Raw genomic sequence first — 21,497 nt, 5'->3', positions numbered from 1 at the left:
AGAGCTTAAAATAACCCAAGTAACGAGATAATTATTTGATTAGTAACGGTAATTTAATTACTACATGAGCAACAATAACGGTTTACATTACTGCGTTACAGACTAATGTAATCGCGTTACCCCCAACACTGGCCATAGACTGTATAAATAATGGACGTAGTATCCGTGACGTCACCCATCTGTTTCTGAAGCACTGTATTGAGGCCAATCTTCAGCGGGAGCCATATTGCTGCCGTCGAGTGATTGTGAGGAAAAGAGGCGGGCTTTGAGCCTCCTAGCCAACAGCTACACATTGGAAGACTCGCAAATTCAATATCTTTGAAATTACTGCTTTATGAAAAAATCTGACCTATGTACAGTGTGTGCCGATCGAGAAATGAGCTATCCAGACTAAACTCGTCTTTGTACCAGGTTGTAAACATGTTTATTTCTACTGTAAAGATCGGCTTTTTTGAATGGGTGTGTATGTGGTTTCCGGTACTTCCAGAGCCAGCCTCAAGCGGATCCTCGATGAACTGCAGTTTTTAGCACTTCCGCAATTTGACTTTTTGCGGAGGTTGCCGCTTGGTGTGTGCAGACTGATTCAACTGAAACACATAAAAGCCCCAAATCCAAGTTTTTGTTTGTCTGCATCGTCGCCCTAAAAGCCTCCTACATCCTTTGATGTTAGAGGAATATATACCAATGAGAAATAGTAAAGCTGACTGTTTATACATCATCATAATTATTGCATTAATACATTACATTATGCTGATTTCTGTGAAATCTTTGAGTGAAGCATTAATACTTTTGAATGTCTACTAAAAGGCCTTTTTGAAGAGATTTTCCTCAGTTTTCTGGAAGTTTTCAACACCAGTTTAACATGTCTGTATTCTTGTCTTCATTGAGGGTAAGTCAGGAGGAGGAAGAGGAAGAGGAAGGAGGAAGGTATTTGAGTCAGAGAAATTATCATAAAGAGGAGAAAGGGGGAAATACCAGCAGAAGCAATAGATCCGAATCCCTGTAGGTCCTGTCATCTAAAAATGCTGTACACTGTTTTATTAGGCCAAGTTAAACTAATATCAGTGAGCAGACAGATGGCGGGATCACTTTGATGGTACTTTGACATGCTGTTGGTAACCATGGTGACAACAGTAAAAGGAGAATCCCGGAGCCTGAATGAAGCAATGAGAATTTTCCTTCCTGGTATTCCAGAGTGAGGAATAAACACACTCAGATTAAATTTCACAGCCTGCTGCCCACTACACACTGCTCTCCCAGCGGCCAACCCCCCCCCCCACACACACACACACACAGACACACACAGACACACACACACATTCACACACATATTCACACACATATTCACACATTCACACATTACATACACACACATCAACATGCTTTTGTATGCACATGGGTAGGAAGTTATGCAAAGCAGGATTGAAGATATCCTACTTATTTGGCTCGGGTTTCCCGCCTTGGGAGTAAGATCTAAACAGCGCGTGCATCATTTACAGTGGAAACAGATGGCACATGTGAATGCTTACATGCATAAATGCTAATAGAGTTCACACACACACACGCTTTCATGTTTGGAGTGACACAAAAAAACAACAACAACGGCACAGTCGCAGTTAATGATGTGACTGTCTGCTGGGAGGTTCTTCAATCAAACGCTCGACTGTAGCTGCAGGTAAGTTCTCATTATGATCCTGCAGCTTGTTACTCCTCACTGTGTCTGCATCGGCACAATGACAGCAGCATCATTATTTCTCCAATTACTCCAAACACACACCTGATGAAAATGTTGGAATAGTTTACAGATTAGAGCTCTGTTAAACAAAATATATTTTATATATCTCATTCCGCACAAAATTGCATTTTCTTTATTTTTTGGTCCTAATCATGATCAGTTACCCAGTTATGTATTTACCAATCAAAGTGTGAGTGTGAGGAACACAGCTAAAACAATCAAATACAACCCAAAATTCATTGAGCTTACCATCCAACTGTGTTAAATACTTGATTCTGATTAGTCAAAACCTCAAATGGTCAAAAAAGTATCAAAAAGAAAAGCCACAATAAGGACAACCTGATTCCACGCATCATATTAAATAAATGCGCAGAAAGGAGTCCGGCAAATTTCAACTCTACCTGTTGACACTGTGGGAAAACGTTTACAGGTACTTCCACCAGATGCATGTTCAGTCTGTCTACACTGTAGTCAGTGTGTGTGCTTCGACTGGCTCCAATGCCTTGTATTATTTCTCCATTGCAGCTCCGTCAATCAGAAGCCCTCTGCAGCAGACACACAAGACTTCTATTTTTGCCGGATGCCACAGCACAACACATCAAACAAGACAGGAAGTCAAACACCAAAACAACATTAAAATATCAGATTCAGGGGGCCGTTGGCCTAGCGGTCTAAGCGCGCCCCATATAGAGAGGCTATAGTCCTTGTCACAGAGGTCACAAGTTTGATTCAAGCCTAGACCATTTACTGCACGTCCTCCCCCACTCTCTACTCCCCACATTTCCTGTCTCTCTTCAGCTATCCTATCCATTAAAAGGTGAAAATGCCCCAAAAAATATAACTTACATTTTTTATTTAAGTTATATTTTTTAATGCAGGAGATCCTTGGTCATGAATTTTACTGTACAGATATATCATTAATTTACTTCACAGTGCAAGCCAAGCTCTGGGTGTGTTTTCTCTTCCCAGGCGGGAATATCAAAACCCAACATCATTCTCAACTAATTGTGACTGAGCCATGCATTTGCAATCAGCACGCAGACATTTCACCAATCAGATGAGATTAGATTTGCCTGAGAAACTCAGAAGAAGACCCAGCTTCTCTGCTTCAGTTTTACAAACACAGGTACCATGTACAGTACAGCCTGCTGAACAGCAGAAAGACATATGATCTGTAAATATAGCAAACCTCACACCACCAAGTTTCCTTTTTAAATGCATGTTAAATCATAATTATAATATCAAACTGTATTACTGCACATTTTTTCATCACAAAATGCCTTGTTCCAACATATGCAAACTTGCATACATATTGTAATTAAACATTTAATCCATACAGGTCAGCTATACAGAAGTTAGCGAAAAAAAAGTGAATGGAAATGTTTAAAAGCGTGCATACTGAACGGATTCAGTTCATTATTGCAGTGCTGGATTTATTTTTCTAATTAAACTGCTGCTACAGCAAAATGAGAACGTTATATCAACTTTAAATGGGAGCCAAGATTTGAAGGGGAAAACACTTTATGACTATTTTAATTTACATTTAGACAAGACAACATCCTGACATCCTGTGGGAGTATTTGATAGGCCGGTCACTTGCTTCAATTCTCTACACTCACCCCGATGAATTCTATCAGCTCAGCCCATTTCCAAAAGGCAATAACTGCCACCAATTCCCAGCACCCCCACAAGGGCCTGCAGATTTAAAACTACCATCACATATGGGGCAATATTAGCCGCAGCATCCTCACATGACTCTGTGTCACAGGAACACTTACCCTCCCCTTGGCTTCAGTTTGCTTTGTAATATTTACCGACAGTGCTGTGATGGGCCTGACTGAGGTAATGATCCGGGTCAGTGGACATCATGAGAGGGGCCGGGCACAGCTCTGACAAAAGACCCAGTTTAAAAACACTTCCAGTGTTAGCTCACAGAGGGGAGACTGTTTCAGGGATAATTTAGTTAAAATTAATGAGCAGATTAGGTTCACCTCCAATTTAAATAATTGTGCTTTGTTTTCTAATTCCTCTGAAATGCTGAAGATAGAAAAATAATGCAATGTTTATTTTTCTTTCTCTTTAAAGGTGTCTTATCTCATCGTTGGGCAGGCTACGTGGAGGAGGTTCCATCCTCCATATAACATCATTTCATGGGGTTATTACCATCACCACACCATCACAATCAAAACCAATCTACCAACAATGCAGTACGCTTCCACTTCTTCCTGTGTGATGTTAATGGCCGAGCAATTCATCTTTTCTAAAAACCCCAACAAAAGCAAACAAAGCAGGAAGCTTTATGAGGACACACTTCAAAGCAAGAGTCCTCATTAGACATACGACGCCTTTGAAGAGACGTGAGCAATCCTCAGAGCTAAATCACGGACGGATCTCTCTAAAAGCTCGGCTTCTCCCACTGAGCCTCCTATAATTATAAGCACGTTAGCTGAATGTATTGTTTTGGCTTTAAATGGGTAGTATATCTGGATACCCGCAGCAGGCAAAGTGGTTTTGTTTGTGTGTAAACGTATCAGTGAGGGTAAAATCAATTCAGCCACTGGCAGTGTGCTGCTGACAGGCAGAGCAGTGCCAAAGTGTGCCCATAAATCCCGCTCAGGTCTTTGTTTACTGGCTCTATTAAGAAGTTTGTTTGTACTGATTGGGTGGCAGTGATTAAATGTGATAGAAATAAGGCCAATTACTTCACACACCATTAAAAGTGTTGGTTTGTAATTGGTCTTTTTGAGGCTGTGGAAGATTGTGTGAAGTCTCTGGATCAGAATACCCTGGACCAGAACTCAGTAGGTATTAAAAATCAACCTCATTACTTATATTTACACTTCCATAACTTAATGTCTGAAATAACCATATCAGTCCACACTGTGAGTAATAATACAAATATATTTGATTATTATTATTATTATTATTATTATTATTATTATTATTATTATTATTGTCTCTATTATCATTGTGAATATCAATATTTTATTATTATTATTATTATTATTATTATTATTATTATTATTATTATTAATAATAATAATAATAATAATAATAATAATAATAATAATAACAATCCTTTTCAACAAAATATCAGTAAACTGTCCTGATTTGTTTTTCATGTCTGATTAAGACAGACTTCAGTTCCTGTTTACACACAAAGTGTTTCAGTTTCCTCAGTTTGTGTTAAATGCTGTTCAGCAGCGTAGGAGCACACTCTGTGTCTGATTTAGTTGTTGTCACTGAAGTGTACCTCTGTGCTTTTAAATTACTTTAGGTCATTGCTGGACATGTGCAGTATTGTAACTGCTCTTCTTTTTTCTTTTTCTTCTTATATTGTTGCTCCTATTTTGTTCTGTTTTTGTAGTGTCTTGTAAGTCCATATGAGCTGCTGGGCACCTTTTCGGTGCATGACACGATGAATAATAAATAAACTAAACTAAACAACAAAAACAATAATAATAATAATAATAATTATAATAACAACAACAACAATAATAATAATAAATCATTTCAAGATGCTGTGGGACCCAACTTCAGGTTGGTTTTGAAAACCTGTTATTCTTACTTTTCTATTAGCTGATCTATTGGGTTACACAATGGTGCAGTGAGTTGGTGTTGTTGCCTCACTGCAAGAACGTTCCTGGTTCAAATCCCAAACTGGTGACAGGCCTTTCTGTGTGGAGTCTGCCCTCTCCATGCATGCAGAGTCCAATAACATGCTTGTTAAGTTAATTGGTCCATCTAAACTGTACGTGTGTGTGTGCGTGTGTGTATGTGTGTGTGTGTGTGTGTGTGTGTGTGTGTGTGTCTGTGTGTGTGTGTGTGTGTGTGTGTGTGTGTAAAGGGTTGTTTGTCCCTACATGTTAGCTTTGTTAGAGTTACCCTGCCTGACAGCTGGGATAGATGTTTTTTATTGATTTTGATAAGATTAATTTTTACAACTAGAAAACACAGCCCCTCATCCCACAGTCAGTAAGACCTCTGTGGTCACTGATTCTTATCAGCCTCCTTGTGGTGAAAATAAAGAGAACAGTAAGCATTTCCACTGAAGGTAGTGAACGAAGAGGTGAAGACAGGACTTCATTTATTTACTCATTCAACTCTTCTTCTTCTAAGAGCTTTGTAGTTTAACATAAATGAGGCAAAAGTCACACTTTTAACATTGATGCTGTCGTCACAGCCGCTTATGGTTTATATTACTTTGTAACGATCTGCAACTTAGATATGCATTCACCTGCTCGGCTACACTGAAAAAAATAACTTTTTCATGTAGTAGAATATACTAATTGAACTGTCCTAATTTCTACATTGTAATTTTGAGTTTCAGTGGGAACAATATTTAATCAAGTAAAATTATATATGTATACATATTTTATTCATGTATTTAAATTAATTGTGTGGTAGGCGTACATTTTATTACGGATTTACTCATATCATTTAAACGATTTTTTGTCCCTGCACAAAACACCAAAAACTGAGTCAATTTGACTATAATTTTTTAGAGCGCATTTGAATGAGCGCATGCGCCTTTGGACAAGACTAAGTGCCGCTTACAGAGACGTCCGTTGGTACACAACTTTACAGCATCTCTGGGATTTCGCAGGTAAGTTACAGCTTTACTAATGAAGAGTCTTGGATTCACATCAGTTCATATGTGTTTTTAAAATTTACTTGAAGCAATATACTATTAATATACTATCTATGAATGTTTCTCAGCGTCTTTGTCGGGATTTTTAACAGTTTTAAACTACACCAACTACACCACTACATCATTCTATCATCGTAATGGTAGATTTAAGCACATGAACTCAGTTGTGTAAATACGACTGCATGATTTCTCTACTTAAACTTATCAGCGTCTGTACCTTGTGTGACAAGTTGGGACAAGACGGGACAAGTTGGGACAAGGCCGACCAAGCAAGGAGAGCTGGGCAGGCGGAGTGACGGACGCTGCAAGTCAGGCAAGTAGAAATACTGATATAATGAATGATAAGAACTACTTTTGTAATTTTTTTACCCATTCTTCACTGTGAAATGTATGAAACTGTCTTCATGTTATGAGTGAAAGTAACAAACATTAAATGATAAAAGGAGGTGATGAAATGCAAATTTAAAGATAAAGTGATCAATTATAACGTGATTTGATTACTTTGAGGTCGATTCGGTAAAAATACACATCATTTGCTGAAAACAGCCATGTTTATGAATCTAAGTATCCTCTAACACAAACGCATTGCGAACTGAAGTAACACAAAGGGATATAAAACCAGAGGTAATAAAAATGAATGTGCATTGAAGTATTAAGCAATTGAAATGCATGTGAATTAAAAAATCAAGCTGTGATAACTGTGAATTGAAAACAAAAAATATTATTTGCTAAGTGATGAGATAAACACCATTGAACAACCATGGTGAACCACAAGTGTCTGTTGCATGCAATAATCCAAGACACCTATTGTTCAAAACAGGCAACTTTTTGATTTTTTTCTTTTTTTCTAAATGCCATAGTCACAATACTTGCATGTTTTTAAATAATAAGTGTCTTTTAGGTGTAATGAATAGTGATTATCGGATTACTTAGCAATTAACCATTATCTTTATTTTCCTGTGTTATCACTGCTTAATCTCTTAATTCAAAGCACATTTTATCAAATTGACATAAAAGTTACCAAATCACCTTATAATTTATCCCTTCATTTTTACATTCACATAGATTTGTATGACTCCTTTTTTATAGTTAACGTGCATTTTAATCACCACTGGTTTCATTGTTTAAGTTTTGTTACTTTCTTTCCTCAAAAAAAGTTTTAGACCATTGTTTTAATATCTGTCATTATGTCTGCTCATTTACAGGGTGACCCTTCTCTTAGGAGCCAATACAGTGGACAGTTGAGGTCTAGGGAAGAGGACAGAGACAGTTTCAGCGCTGGTGTCATCAGAGAGAAACAGTAGGCTTTGTGTTATGAGATGGTCATGCAAAAATTGCAACTTTAGGTCATTTAAACGCATAGATCTTTTAAAACATTATAGATTGAAACATCTACACACCGGTCAGGGCCAGTCACTACCCTGCTTGTACTCAGATTGTCCTTGTACATTTAAAGGGTGGGGTGCACTTCGTACACATTTGTCTAGAGATCATTATCAAACTGAAAAGGTAGGGCAAATTGGTTCATTTTTATGTCTTGTATGTAATTTGTGTAGTTTTCATACAGAGAGGCAATATTTTGAACACCTTTGTGCTCATCTAAAAAAGCACGAAACAGTTCATTGTGTGTTCAAAGATTGTGACTACAGTACTAACATATACTCAACTTTTGCTTCACATAAAAGTAGGAAGCACAGTCCTCACTGCCTTGAAGATTTTAAAAATGCTGTATTTCAGACATATTCAAGTCAGGCAACGGATGATAGTAGTCAGTTGGTAGATGATAGTGAATTTACTCCTGATGAAACAGCTGTCGGAGAGGGTGAGGATATAGGTAAAGCAATTGTTGATCACCTTGGTTCTTTATTGCTTAAACTAGACTGCATCTTTAATGTGCCAGGCAGATGTATAGATGAGATTGTAGAGGAGCTTCAGTTTATTACTTGTTCAGCATCTGCACCTGTTATCAAAAACATTGTCTGTAACTCATTAGAAAACCATAACTGCACTGTTGAAAAATCGGTGATCACAGATTTGGTAAAGAACATTTGCCAATTCAATCCTCTGAGTGTAGCTTTAAGTGAAGAAGGTCCTCTTGGTACAGCGTACCAGAGAAATAGATACTTAAAGGAGTATTTCTCTGTTGTTGAACCGATAGAGTATATTCTTGATGCAAAAGAGGGAAGGACATTCCAGTATGTACCGATTTTGAAACTTTTGTCACAAATTCTGAAGAACAGTGAAATTCAGGAGAAGGTGCTGCAGAATACAACACATTGTAGTTCTTCCTGCCAGTACAGTAGTTTCAAAGACGGGTCCCACTTCAAAGAAAACTCATTTTTGTCTGGAGAGGAGTTAAGACTTTCACTTCTGCTCTACTGTGATGATTTTGAAATATGTAACCCTCTAGGAACCTCTCGCAAGAAGCACAAGGTAACAGGAGTCTACTGGCTGTTAGCTGATATTCCATCTACATTAAGGTCTACATTATCATCAATTTACGTAGCTGTTTTGTGCAAGGCAGATGATGTTAAGAAATTTGGGTATCCTCAAATACTAGAACCATTACTGAGTGATTTGAAGAGCTTTGAAGAGGATGGCCTTTTTGTGCCTTGTTTGGGGAAAATCGTAAAGGGCACTGTATTTTCTGTTATTGCTGACAATCTTGGTGCTCATTCAGTCGGGGGATTTGTTGAAAATTTCAGTGGGTCATATGTATGTAGATTTTGTGTTGGAGAGCGGTCCCAGTTTAAGGAACTTGAAGTCAGGACAGGAGCATTTCCTAGTAGAACAAAACAGCAACACCAGTTGGACATTGAAGCAGCACTAGCCAGTAACACCCATAGCCGTGGGGTTAAAAGGCATTGTGCAATCACTCAAAGATTAAATCATTTTCATGTGACAACAGGTTACCCACCAGATGTACTTCATGATTTACTTGAGGGTATTGTACCTCTAGAATTGGCGCTGTGTTTGAATATCTTGATAAAGAAAAAATATTTTTCTTTTGTTGAGCTCAATAGAATCATCAAGGAGTTCCCATATAAGTGGAAAGACAGGACAAACTGTCCCCAGTGTATCCCACTAACATTTACCTCCCGTAAAACCATTGGTGGGAACGCACACGAAAACTGGTGCTTGCTAAGGCTGCTTCCACTTATGATCGGTCCCAAAATACAGGAAGAGGAACAGGCATGGCAGTTGTTGATGACACTGAAAGATGTTGTTGAATTGGTTATGTCACCTACCCACACAGATGAAAGCATTGGCCATCTAGATAGCTTGATTGCTGAGCACAGACATAGATTTTGCAGTGTTTTTCCTGAAGAGAAATTAACTCCAAAACACCATTTTGTTGAGCATTACCCGCAGCTTATTAAAGCATTTGGCCCACTTGTGTCCTTATGGACAATGCGGTTTGAAGCTAAGCACCGCTTCTTCAAGAAGATAGTGAGACAGACTAGCTGCTTCCGTAACATTTTGAAGTCTATGGCAAAGAAACACCAGTCCATGATCGCATACCATCTTCATGGTACAAATGTCAAAAAACCTGCTATCTCTGTGTCAAAGATATCAAGAGTTCCATTCGAGGTTGTAAATGAGAACATACAAGAGTTTCTTTCACAGAAATTCCCTAAAGAGACATTTGTTCAATTAACAAACAAGGTGGATTTTCAGGGCACCAGTTACAATATAGGAATGATGTTAGTACATGGCTCTACCGGTGGGTTGCCAGACTTTGCAGAAATACTGCAGATCATCATTGTTCCTGGCAGCATAGCTTTTGTAGTGAAGTTGCAAAATGCATGGTACTGTGAGCATTCTAGATGTTTCAATTTGGATACCACAAGCATAGTTAAAGTCATTGAGCAGTCACAACTCACAGATAAGTACCCACTGGCTACCTATACGATGGAGGGCAAGAGAATGGTTTCTCTGAAACATCACATCTGCTTGTCAAACTAGGTAAAGTATCACATCAAAACAAGTTGTGCCTTATTGTTATGTAAAATCTACTCGTGACTTATTTTTGTATTTATTCTACATTTAAATTGTTCTTAAAAATATTTATTGTAAAATTTTACTGATCTGGCGAGAGAAATGTATTCACAGTCACAGTCTCTTGTGAGAAAGTATTGTTTCCTCTTGTCTTAATGAATTGTTTCTTTGTTCTTTGTTTTTCTTGCAGTTCTGCTTGCCCAAGGCTATAAGGATGTCTGCCCCTGCTCAACTACGAGTTATTTTTGAAGAGACTAAAATTCACAAGTTTACCCTACCAAATGGGATTCCTTGTACTGTAGAAGAACTTTTGGCAGCAGTGCAGGATCATTTTGACCTCCAAGGAAGCTTCACTGTTATGTACATGGACAAAGACTTTGATAACCAATTCTTCACTCTAACATCAACAGATTTTATCAAGGACAAAGACACTATCAAACTGGTTGAAAGAGAACCTTCTGTTATTCTCACGTTGACCTCCATCAGTGAGCCTACTGCGTCCTCCACTCCAGTGTCTATGACTCGTTCTCTTCAGGATGACAGTTCCTCAGTCAGTTCATCTGACACCATCATTCTACCAATCCCCCCAGAGCAGCGATCTGAAACTTGGCCAACTAATTTTGTAACACCCACCTTTTCATTTAATGTTGAAATTCTCCTTCAGGCAGGAAATGTGGCATATGAAAGGGATGGCTCCCTCCTTCAGAATCCAAGCATGAATTCTGACATACTTGAGAAGCTTGCAGACGCAATATTCCAGTACACTGCCTATCCCACTGGTATTCAAATATTGGCCGTTGTAGAAGCTCTGTTAAAAAAAGCATCCATGCCTCAGAGAGCCTGGAACCTCATTTTCAGGCATGTACGGGTGGCAGCAGCGTCTAAAATACAAGATGGCCAATTACCGTTCTAAAATGAGAAGGCGTGAAGTACCTTGTCCTGAACTTGATATCAACTCTTTGAAAAGAAAATCACCTGGTGAAAAAAATCCAGCAAAAAACTGCAAGAGACCGAAGAGAGCAGAGGTCAACTACCTTCCTCCGCACCCAAGTGGAGAAAGTACAGACAGTCTGGAGATGGAGAGACAGGAGCTTCTTAAGGAGGTAAAGAAGACAAACAACGCTAAGGTGATACGGGAAAAAATGGCCAAAGCTTTCTCCTACCGAAGGCATGAGGTTGTGGTTCAAAGTCCAACGGCGGGTGACTTCAAAGAGAGATGGCCCGCTCTGTTCTGCGAAGCTGAGGTAGGTGAATTTAATCCCTTTGTAATGTTCAACCTTTAAACAGACTCCTCTCTCAAATTAATCCGGGAAACCAAATACTTGCTTTTCTTTAAGTTGATCTTTTAAAAAAGTGGTAGCTTGATGCTTTCACACTTACTGTCCACAAGTTTTAAAATGCCTTTAGAATGAATCGTGACTTCATTTGCACTGTTTGGCCACTGATGTTGTACTTGTGAATCTTTGTCATTTCAGATCAAGGAGGAATTCCGAAGAATAACAACAGTTTCTTTAGAGCAGAGCTTCATGCACAAACTTGACCACTACACACCAAAACTGACAGACCTGATGAAGGCCAAGGGAGGTGTCATTGGGAAGAGGCTAAGGCCATTCTTGGATAAACTGAGTCAGGTGTGTTTGTTCAAAAAGGTGCCTGTTCACATCTTTAGCAGGGATACAGATCTACATGTTTTTCACATTCTGCCCCACACTCTGCATCATGCATTATCTTATACAACGCAATACATTACACTATTACAACTCATATTCTGTAACTTCATGCTCCATCTTTCGACACATAACGCTCGCTCTCTGAACTCAGATCACTGCTTTATCCACATATATGGTCTTATATTCTCATGTGATAGATTATAGTATAGGATTTATCATTTGTAACTGACGCTATTAAATCTGTTCACAGAACCAAAGCATTGACATGAGACGTGATGCTGTTATCCGTGGCCTCATAATGTACCTTGGTGAGAAAGAGGAGGAACTTTTTGAAGATTGCCTGGTAAACCATGTTTATTTAAATTCATTTCTGATGACATGGTTAGAATTTCAATGTGTTATTGTTTAATAATAATGCAGTGTTTTATCATGCATTGTAATTAAGTATTTGATATTACATTTTACTGCGCACAACATAATATCAAATACTTTTAGGACTTTTACTAGACTACTGTATTAATGGATGATTTTCACAATACTTTTTCTTCACCAAAGTAATATTTTACCACAATATATTTTCAACTGAATAGTCTACATTTTTCTTGTGAATTTTATACAGGAGGACAGCCGCAGTGATGCCGCTCAACACATTGTCAAGGTCCTTGTCGTCCATGGTACTGACCGAGAGGAGCCAGTAGATGTTTCCATTCTTCTGGATGGAAAGGAGATACTGTCAGGATGCAGCAATACTGCTAAGGCTTGCACATTGCTCATGGGATTTATTTATGCCCTCAATCTCGCCTACCCCCCTACTCTGCGCTATACTTTTGAGGTGTTTCAAAAACTTTTCCTGGAACTGGACGGGATGAAACTGTCACCAAAAGTACATGCTTTAAAGTTGAAGCTGCTGTCTTAAATGCTATACGCAAGATCTACTGCGCAGTCCTTGCTGCTGTCCCACTCAAACTCACTTAATCTTGCAAATGACTGGAACAATAACTTGCACAGACACTGTCGGCTCCATTGGACCTTCGACTCACACCCAGCAAGTTGTCTTTCAATGGATCTTTTACTGTTCAGCCACATAGATACGCAGAGGACATTTTAACTCTCTAAAAGTCTGTTATTTAAAGTTACAAAATGTGGCCAGAACATGTTGACTTCAAAAGTTGAAAATGTAGTGTTAAATACTTCAATGCAAAACAATCACAGAGGAATAATGAATAAGAATATTATGTGGGAAAGTAACTGTAATCTCTGTCTATAGAAACAATATTTTCCACTTGTCAAAAGTGGTAGTGTTATGCCTCGGTAATGATGTTCTGCTTACACCCATGTGGCACTTTAGCAGGTTGATATTGAGTTCAATTTGACCTTCTGTAGCAAACTACTTGTTAGGAGTTTTCTTAGCATGTCAATGTTCTTTATTCTTTGTAAATTTAGGCATCTGCTGTCATTCATGTTAATGAGGCAAAGAAAAAGTTCAAATTATATTTTTTGTCTTGTAAAGGTTAATACCTTTAGATGTTGAACAAACATTTTTATGGATCTAGGTTTTGAGGATTTGTTTGTTGTATTTTCCTTGTTTCGATGTTCTTTAGGGTTTAATCGAACATTAATGTTTACATGCAAGTGTTAAAAATGTTGGTGGTCATTTCCACTTTTTTGACAGGTTAAAGCCTTATGATAATTTGATGCACAAGGTATCAAAAAACATTTTGAGTTGCCAGTGGTGCACATTTTTTCCAGTCGAACAAGATGACCACTCTGTGGAGGTATACATTTGTTTTTTTATCGATGCCTATTGTCAGCATTTACAGATGCTGAGATTTCATTCCAATGTTGTCATGTTAAACTGTTCCTTTTGCAAGTGAATGGAGGGCTTATTCTACATTGCCATTGTTCCAAAGTAATGTGTTTACCCAAGGCACCTTTAAGGAATTGTTTCCTGGCAAATGTTTAAAAATAAATTATTGAATTATATTTTTGATATGTGATTATTAATATTATTTGGTACTATTTATCCAAATTAACTTTGCAACATTTGCATAATTAAATTAGGTAATATAAATTCATCAACTTAGTTATTACAATTATCAAAATGGAAAAAAACAACATAAAACCTACCTGATAATTTCATGGCTTTAAATACTGAAGATTTATAAAATTTACTTAAATTTTTTATGTAGTTATTGTATATATATATAAATAAATACAAATTAAAACATTGGTATTATTAAGTAATACTTACTTAATATCTTCATAAATGTTATGCTGAGTGGTAAGTATATTTTACTTGATACTGGTAAGTGAGTTATACTTGATATTAAAGCAGTAAAATTTACTCAAACATTCTGAGTGCAAATTGTTACGAGGATTTTATCAAGTAAATCTTAAGAGTTATTTTTATCAGTGTACCGTTGCCTGGATTGCAGGACAGGATCTTGCTCCACTTTCCTCTGTCTGAGAAGGTTGGGGCCTGAGGTGGTTAGGGCTCCTCAGGCGACTGACTTACATTATATCCCAATTGTCAAGACCTATCTGAGACAGAAACTCTCTTGCATTTGCCACAGTGTTTGTTTACTGATTTAGAATGCTTTCAGAAGCAAACATTTTTGCCACAGTGTCAACAGGCAGAGGTGAAATGTGCAGAGACTCCTTTATCCAGATTGATTTAATGTGATCAGGTTGCCCTTGTTTTGTTTATGTTGTTGGGAATTAATTTATCATAGTTAGGGGTTTCAACCTATCTTAACAAAGCCAGGTGATAAAACCTGTTAAATGTGATGATACATGTCAAACAAGAACTCTGCCTCCTCTTTAAAGCCCTAAAGTTGCACATATATGGTGTTACTACTTTTCCTTCTTTCTTTTACCTACAACTAAGAATGTCTGCACATCATTAAAAGGTAACTTGAGGCCGGTCTGCAGTGGAACTAAAAACTGACTGGATCGCCCTCTCTGACTAAGTGAATGTCACCAAAAGCAGAAACAATGAATTTCACACCAACACCGCAGAAGAAAATGTCCATGATCTGGAACGGTCACATCATGCCAAGGACCTGATCCACTTCATGAGCTCATTAGAAGCATGGCTGATACAGCCTATCAAACTACCACAACCATGAGAAAAGGCCTTCATCACATGTTCTATAGCTGTTCAATCAGAAGGAGGCAGCAGAGGTGAAGGATGAATCATCTTTAATGAGGAACAGATGGGACGCCACTTAAAGATCATGTCCCTACCCTCATCAGGGGGAAAAAAATCAAAGAAATATATCTATATCTAACATATCAATGAGTTTAACTGCCCAAAAGGATCTTTGACCTGCGGTAAAAATTGATAAAAAACTGTATCAACTTCAAGCAGACCCCATGATGACAGAAAACACTCCTGTACGATATTTACTTCAAAACTACAGTACACCAGTGTCCAAACCAAACTATTTCATGTTTTAAATAACTAAACATTTCAGTCTAATGACAATGCTCTGGATGACTTCTGCAGACAGTTTTGGTGTCATTAAAAACTGGACTCTTAGCTTTAAAATTAAGTTCTGTAAATCTGAACAATGTCTGGTTGCAGGGTCAGCTTTGCAGAAGTGAAAAAAGCCTCTGTGATGTCCCCCACTCTTGTGAGCTCAGTTCTGTAACCTTGTGTTTTACATCTCATTCCACAGAATTAGCATCATGCTTTATTACACTTGAAGCTGGTGATTAGGACAATAAATTCATGGGAAAACATTTTAATGAGGAAACAAATAGACTGAGACATAGGGCCCTTTTTCATTCTAGTTTGCTGCTTTGGGATTTGTTCTGGCAACAGTTGGAGTCCTCCCCTGCTGACCATTAGAAAGAATACTGGTTTAAGGCAGTTCAGCATTTGCTTTGCTATGTAAACAAAGAGGATGGATCCACTTCATATGCAGTGTATAAGAGATATGTCATGATTTTCAAATTGTTGAATATTCATACATTTTCAAAAAGTAAAAAAGGTTACCAATGATTATTATTTCTCATTTAAAAAATTACAATTTTCCACTGTTTTTTACCCGTGCACAGTTGGAATGTGGTTTTTCATCCAGATAGTGCTTGTGCTTGGATCTGATTTGCAAAAAACAAAAGAGGAAGAATACTTTCTAATTAAATAGAAAAATAGAAAAAATGTTTAAGACGGTTGCTTGAAATACCAGCGTAGAACTGTGAGATTCAGAAACAGAGGGCTGGACCAAGAAAATAAAGTGATAGTATGATTGATTTTTCATTTGATGGATATAGAAACTCCTCCAAGAATCGCCACCTTAACGTGGTGGAGGGGTTTGTGTGTCCCGGGAACCCGGGAGCTGGGTTGTCGGGGGCATCCGCCCCTGGTAGGGTCTCCCAAGGCAAATTGGTCCCGGGGGAGGGGCCAGACTAAGAGCGATTCAAAAAACCTTCATGAAACGGCAATTTGTGATGAGAGCTACCTCGCCCGGAAGAGGGAGACCGGGGCACCCCCCTGGAGCCAGACCCGGGGGGGGGAGCTTACCTCCACGCACTGCTCTGGTTCTGGAACCAAACTCCTGGAGAGGGGCTGGACTCTCTCCTATTCCGGAGTCGCTCAGGGGGGGAGGCGCTGGGCGGGTGTGGGGATACTCACAAGCCCCCGGATGAGTGCCTCGATATTGGAGTTTTCCCCGGGGGGGAGAGGGTCGCCTCCCTGCGACTTAAGGTTGCGGGGAGGAAGGCTCTGACTGTTGTTTGTGCATATGCACCAAATGGCAGTTCGGAGTACCCGGCCTTCTTGGAGTCTCTGGATGGGGTTCTGGAAGGGATCCCGGATGGGGACTCCCTTGTTCTCCTGGGGGACTTCAACGCCCACGTGGGCGATGACGGAGACACCTGGAGAGGGGTGATTGGGAGGAACGACCTGCCCGATCTGAACCCGAGTGGTGTTCTGTTGTTGGACCTCTGTGCTAGGCATGGACTGTCCATAACGAACACCATGTTCAAGCATAGGGTGGTTCACAAGTGTACCTGGTACCAGACCACCCGAGGCCAAAGATCGATGATCGACTTTGTAGTCGTATCATCAGATCTGCGGCCGCATGTTTTGGACACTTGGGTGAAGAGAGGTGCAGAACTGTCAACTGATCACCACCTGGTGGTGAGTTGGATCAGATGGCGGGGGAGGCTGCCTGACAGACCTGGTAAACCCAAACGAATAGTGCGGGTGAACTGGGAACGTCTGGCGGAGACCCCTGTCCGGGAGGTCTTCAACTCCCACCTCCGGAAGGATTTCTTGTGCATCCCGGGGGAGGTTGGGGACATGGAATCTGAATGGACCATGTTCAGGGCCTCCATTGTGAAAGCGGCTACTAGGAGTTGTGGCCTGAAGGCCATCGGTGCCTGTCGTGGCGGTAACCCTCGAACCCGGTGGTGGACACCAGCGGTGAGGGAAGCCGTCAGGCTGAAGAAGGAGGCCTTTCGGGTCTGGCTGGCCCAGGGGTCTCTGGAGGCGGCTGACGGGTACCGGGTGGCTAGGAGGGCTGCAGCATCGGTGGTCGTGGAAGCAAAACCCGGGTGTGGGAGGAGTTCGGGGAGGCTATGGAGAAGGATTTTCGGTTGGCCCCAAGGAGGTTCTGGCAAACCGTCCGGCGGCTCAGGAAGGGAAAGCAGGGCTGGACCCAGGCTGTTTTCAGCAGGGGTGGGGAACTGCGGACCCAGACTGGGGATATCGTCGGGCGGTGGAAGGAACACTTTGAGGATCTCCTAAATCCAGCCAACACATCCTTCGAGGAGGAGGCAGAGTCTGAAGACCCAGCGGAGGACTCGTCCATTTCCTTGGCAGAGGTCACTGAAGTAGTCAAAAAGCTCCCCAGTGGCAAGGCGCCGGAGGTGGATGAGATTCGCCCTGAGATGCTGAAGGCTCTGGACATTGTTGGGCTGTCTTGGCTGACACGCCTCTTCAGTGTCGCGTGGAGGTCTGGGACAGTGCCTGTGGAGTGGCAGACCGGGGTGGTGGTTCCCATTTTCAAAAAGGGGGACCAGAGAGTGTGCTCCAATTATAGGGGTATCACACTTCTCAGCCTCCCGGGAAAAGTTTACTCTAGGGTGCTGGAAAGGAGGCTCCGACCGGAGGTCGAACCTCGGATACAGGAGGAACAATGTGGTTTTCTTCCTGGCCGCGGGACAGTGGACCAGCTCTTTACCCTTGCGAGGCTCCTGGAGGGGGCATGGGAGTTTGCCCATCCGGTCTACATGTGTTTTGTGGACTTGGAGAAAGCCTACGAACGTGTACCACGGGGGCTCTTGTGGGGGGTACTGCGGGAGTATGGGGTTCGGGGGCCGCTATTGCGAGCTATCCGGTCCCTGTACGACCAAAGAGAGTGGTGTCCGCATACTTGGCACAAAGTCGGACGCGTTCTCGGTGCGTGTTGGACTCCGCCAGGGTTGCCCTTTGTCACCGGTTCTGTTCATAACTTTATGGACAGGATCTCAAGGCGCAGCCGGGGGGAGGAGGGTCTCCAGTTCGGGGAGCTGGGAATCTCATCTCTGCTTTTTGCAGACGATGTGGTTCTGTTGGCTTCCTCCAGCGGGGACCTCCAGCGGGCATTGGGGCGGTTTGCAGCTGAGTGCGAAGCGGCCGGGATGAGAGTTAGCACCTCCAAGTCTGAGGCCATGGTTCTCTGCCGGAAAACGGTGGATTGCTCTCTCTCGGTGGGGAGTGAGACTTTGCTCCAAGTGGGGGAGTTTAAGTATCTCGGGGTCTTGTCCGCGAGTGGGGGTAAAATGGAGCGTGAGATCCACAGGCGGATTGGTGCGGCGTCAGCAGTGATGTGGACGTTGTATCGGACCATTGTGGTGAAGAGGGAGCTGAGCCGGAAGGTAAAGCTTCGATTTACCAGTCGGTCTACGTTCCAACCCTCACCTATGGTCATGAGCTGTGGGTCATGACCGAAAGGATAAGATCACGGATACAAGCGGCTGAAATGAGTTTCCTGCGAAGGGTGTCTGGGCTCGGCCTTAGAGATAAGGTCAGGAGCTCGGACATCCGGAGGGAACCTGGAGTAGAGCCGCTGCTCCTCCGCGTCGAAAGGAGTCAGCTGAGGTGGTTCGGGCATCTGATAAGGATGCCTCCCGGACGCCTCCCTTTAGAGGTGTTCCGGGCACGTCCAACCGGGAGAAGGCCCCGGGTAGACCCAGAATGCGGTGGAGGGATTATATCTCCCGCCTGGTCTGGGAACGCCTCGGGATTCCCCAGGAGGAGCTGGAAAGTGTCGCCGGGGAGAGGGATGTCTGGGTCAATTTGCTTGGACTGCTACCCCCAGCGACCCGACCCCGGATAAGCGGAAGAAAATGGATGGATGGATGGATGGATGTAGAAACACACTGCTAGTATTTCGTTAAATTATATTTCGAAAGAAGAAAAATGTTAAATATCAGTTTTATTTAAAATTGTTCTGCCCCAGTCTGCATGGGTTTGCATGCAGGGAGGGGTTAGATAAATGTGGAATAGATCCCAATGGAATAGTGCTTTGGCTTGAAATGCCCATCCCAAAGTGTATCAGTTAAAACAAATGACTCATTCGCCTAACAGGTTAACAAAATAGGATAAACACTTAACTATGAAACTATAATAATAATAATAATAATAATAATAATAATAATAATAATAATAATAATAAACTATATATTGTGGTGGGGGCTCTTCTGAAGTCCTTCTTTGACTGTGGTGGCATCAGCCATCTTCTATGGAGTGGTCTGCTGGGGAAGCAGCATCTCTGCTGCTGACAGGAAGAAGCTGAACAGACTGGTGAAGAAGGCCTGTCCTGGGCTGCCCGCTGGACCCTGTGGAGGTGGTGGCTGACAGGAGGATAGCAAAGCTATCTTCTCTGATGGACAACACGTCACACCCCCTCCAGGAGACCATAACAACACTAAGTAGCTCGTTCAGTGACAGACTTCTTCCCCCGCGGTGTCTCACGGAGAGATACCCCAGGTCTTTTCTTCCTGCAGTGGTCAGACTCTATAACCAATAATACATATGTATATGTATATGTATATATATATGTATATATATATATATATATATATATATATATATATATATATATATATATATATATATATACACATATATATATATACATATATATATATATATATATATATATATATATATATATATATATGTATATATATATATATATATATATGTATATATATATATATATATATATGTGTGTGTGTGATTTTAAGATATGCTTATCTTTTACCTCTTTAATTTTAATTGCTAATAACTTTTTAATAATTGTTACTTTATAGGCTCTTGTTTGCTTTATATATTTATTTTGCACTGTTTACTCTGTTACTGTGACACTTGAATGTCCCCGTTGTGGGACAAGTAAAGGAATCTCTTATCTTACGAAATCATTTTAAAAGTCAGCATGGCTGCCTAATCTCCTCGGGTCAATACTCTCCTTTGAGTCTAATATCCTGCGTCAGTAAACATCACAAAAATCACACAAATTCGTTTTTCATCAAGATATCTCTGATCAGAAGATGGAAATATTTAAATCCAAGTTACAAATCTTTCCGTGAGTGTAGTTGACCAAAAGCCCAGGCACGCACAAACAAACACACACACACACACACACACACACACACACACACACACACACACACACACACACACACACACACACACACACACACACACACACACACACACACACACACACACACACACACACATACATAAATAAACACACAAATAATTTTTCAAAGCCTGTTTGTTATCTTGAGCGGGCATATTTGTGCAACTGTGATAAAATATGAGGCGTGCAGCAGGGTTCGTTTACTGGAGCGAGCTGCTGCAAAGCACCCTCACAGATCCAGTAATTCATGCACACAATGAAGACCGCAGGTAGTGACACGTTTATTCAAAAAACATCCGCTCAGACTTTAAATGTGTCACGTTTGATACAGCTCACATTTGTTCTCTCTGCACATCTCACTAAACAAACACGGAGCAGATATTGGACACAGCGGCTGCTCCTGCAACACAAAGCAGAGGTCGCACTCCTTCCTGCCTGTGCAATTGCCTTAGCTCAATGATTTATGAAAAGGAGAACAATCTGTGTGCAGATGGGACATAGATATAAATATTCTGACCTGTCACCAGAAGGCCAGACTATCTGCTCCTGGCTTCAGGTGATCTATGACGCAGAGGATTAGAGCTGTGCTGGAATGAGATGTCTTATAAAAAGAACAAAAAGGTGAAAAACTCACAACAAATCTTGCTCTAACCCCTTAAAGCTTTAAAATCCTTGGTGTGCCTGACCTTATCTTGAACAAAACAAACAGTTTTTTTTAATGAGGATTGAGAATATGTTGCGTGACATATGCAATATAATTTCACACATGCATGGTAACTCAGGACAGCCACAGTTGTTTCCTG

The 21,497-nt window shown here is 40.7% G+C and overlaps 1 protein-coding gene across 1 annotated transcript; it reads left to right on the top strand.

The window, feature by feature from the left end:
* Nucleotides 1-11,206: 11,206 nt before the first annotated feature.
* LOC117817198 lies at nucleotides 11,207-14,038 on the top strand. The gene is made up of 4 exons (XM_034689743.1): nucleotides 11,207-11,629; nucleotides 11,861-12,016; nucleotides 12,306-12,398; nucleotides 12,675-14,038. Exons 1-4 carry the CDS (start codon nucleotides 11,246-11,248, stop codon nucleotides 12,969-12,971), a joined length of 930 nt encoding a protein of 309 aa, XP_034545634.1. The 5' UTR covers nucleotides 11,207-11,245; the 3' UTR covers nucleotides 12,972-14,038.
* The last annotated feature ends 7,459 nt before the right edge of the window (nucleotides 14,039-21,497 follow it).

The sequence above is a fragment of the Notolabrus celidotus genome, chromosome 1 (assembly GCF_009762535.1).
Source record: "Notolabrus celidotus isolate fNotCel1 chromosome 1, fNotCel1.pri, whole genome shotgun sequence".
In the NCBI taxonomy this organism is placed as follows: Eukaryota; Metazoa; Chordata; class Actinopteri; order Labriformes; family Labridae; genus Notolabrus; species Notolabrus celidotus.
Note: the sequence above shows the minus strand (reverse complement) of the source record. Positions and strands in the feature narration are given on the sequence as shown.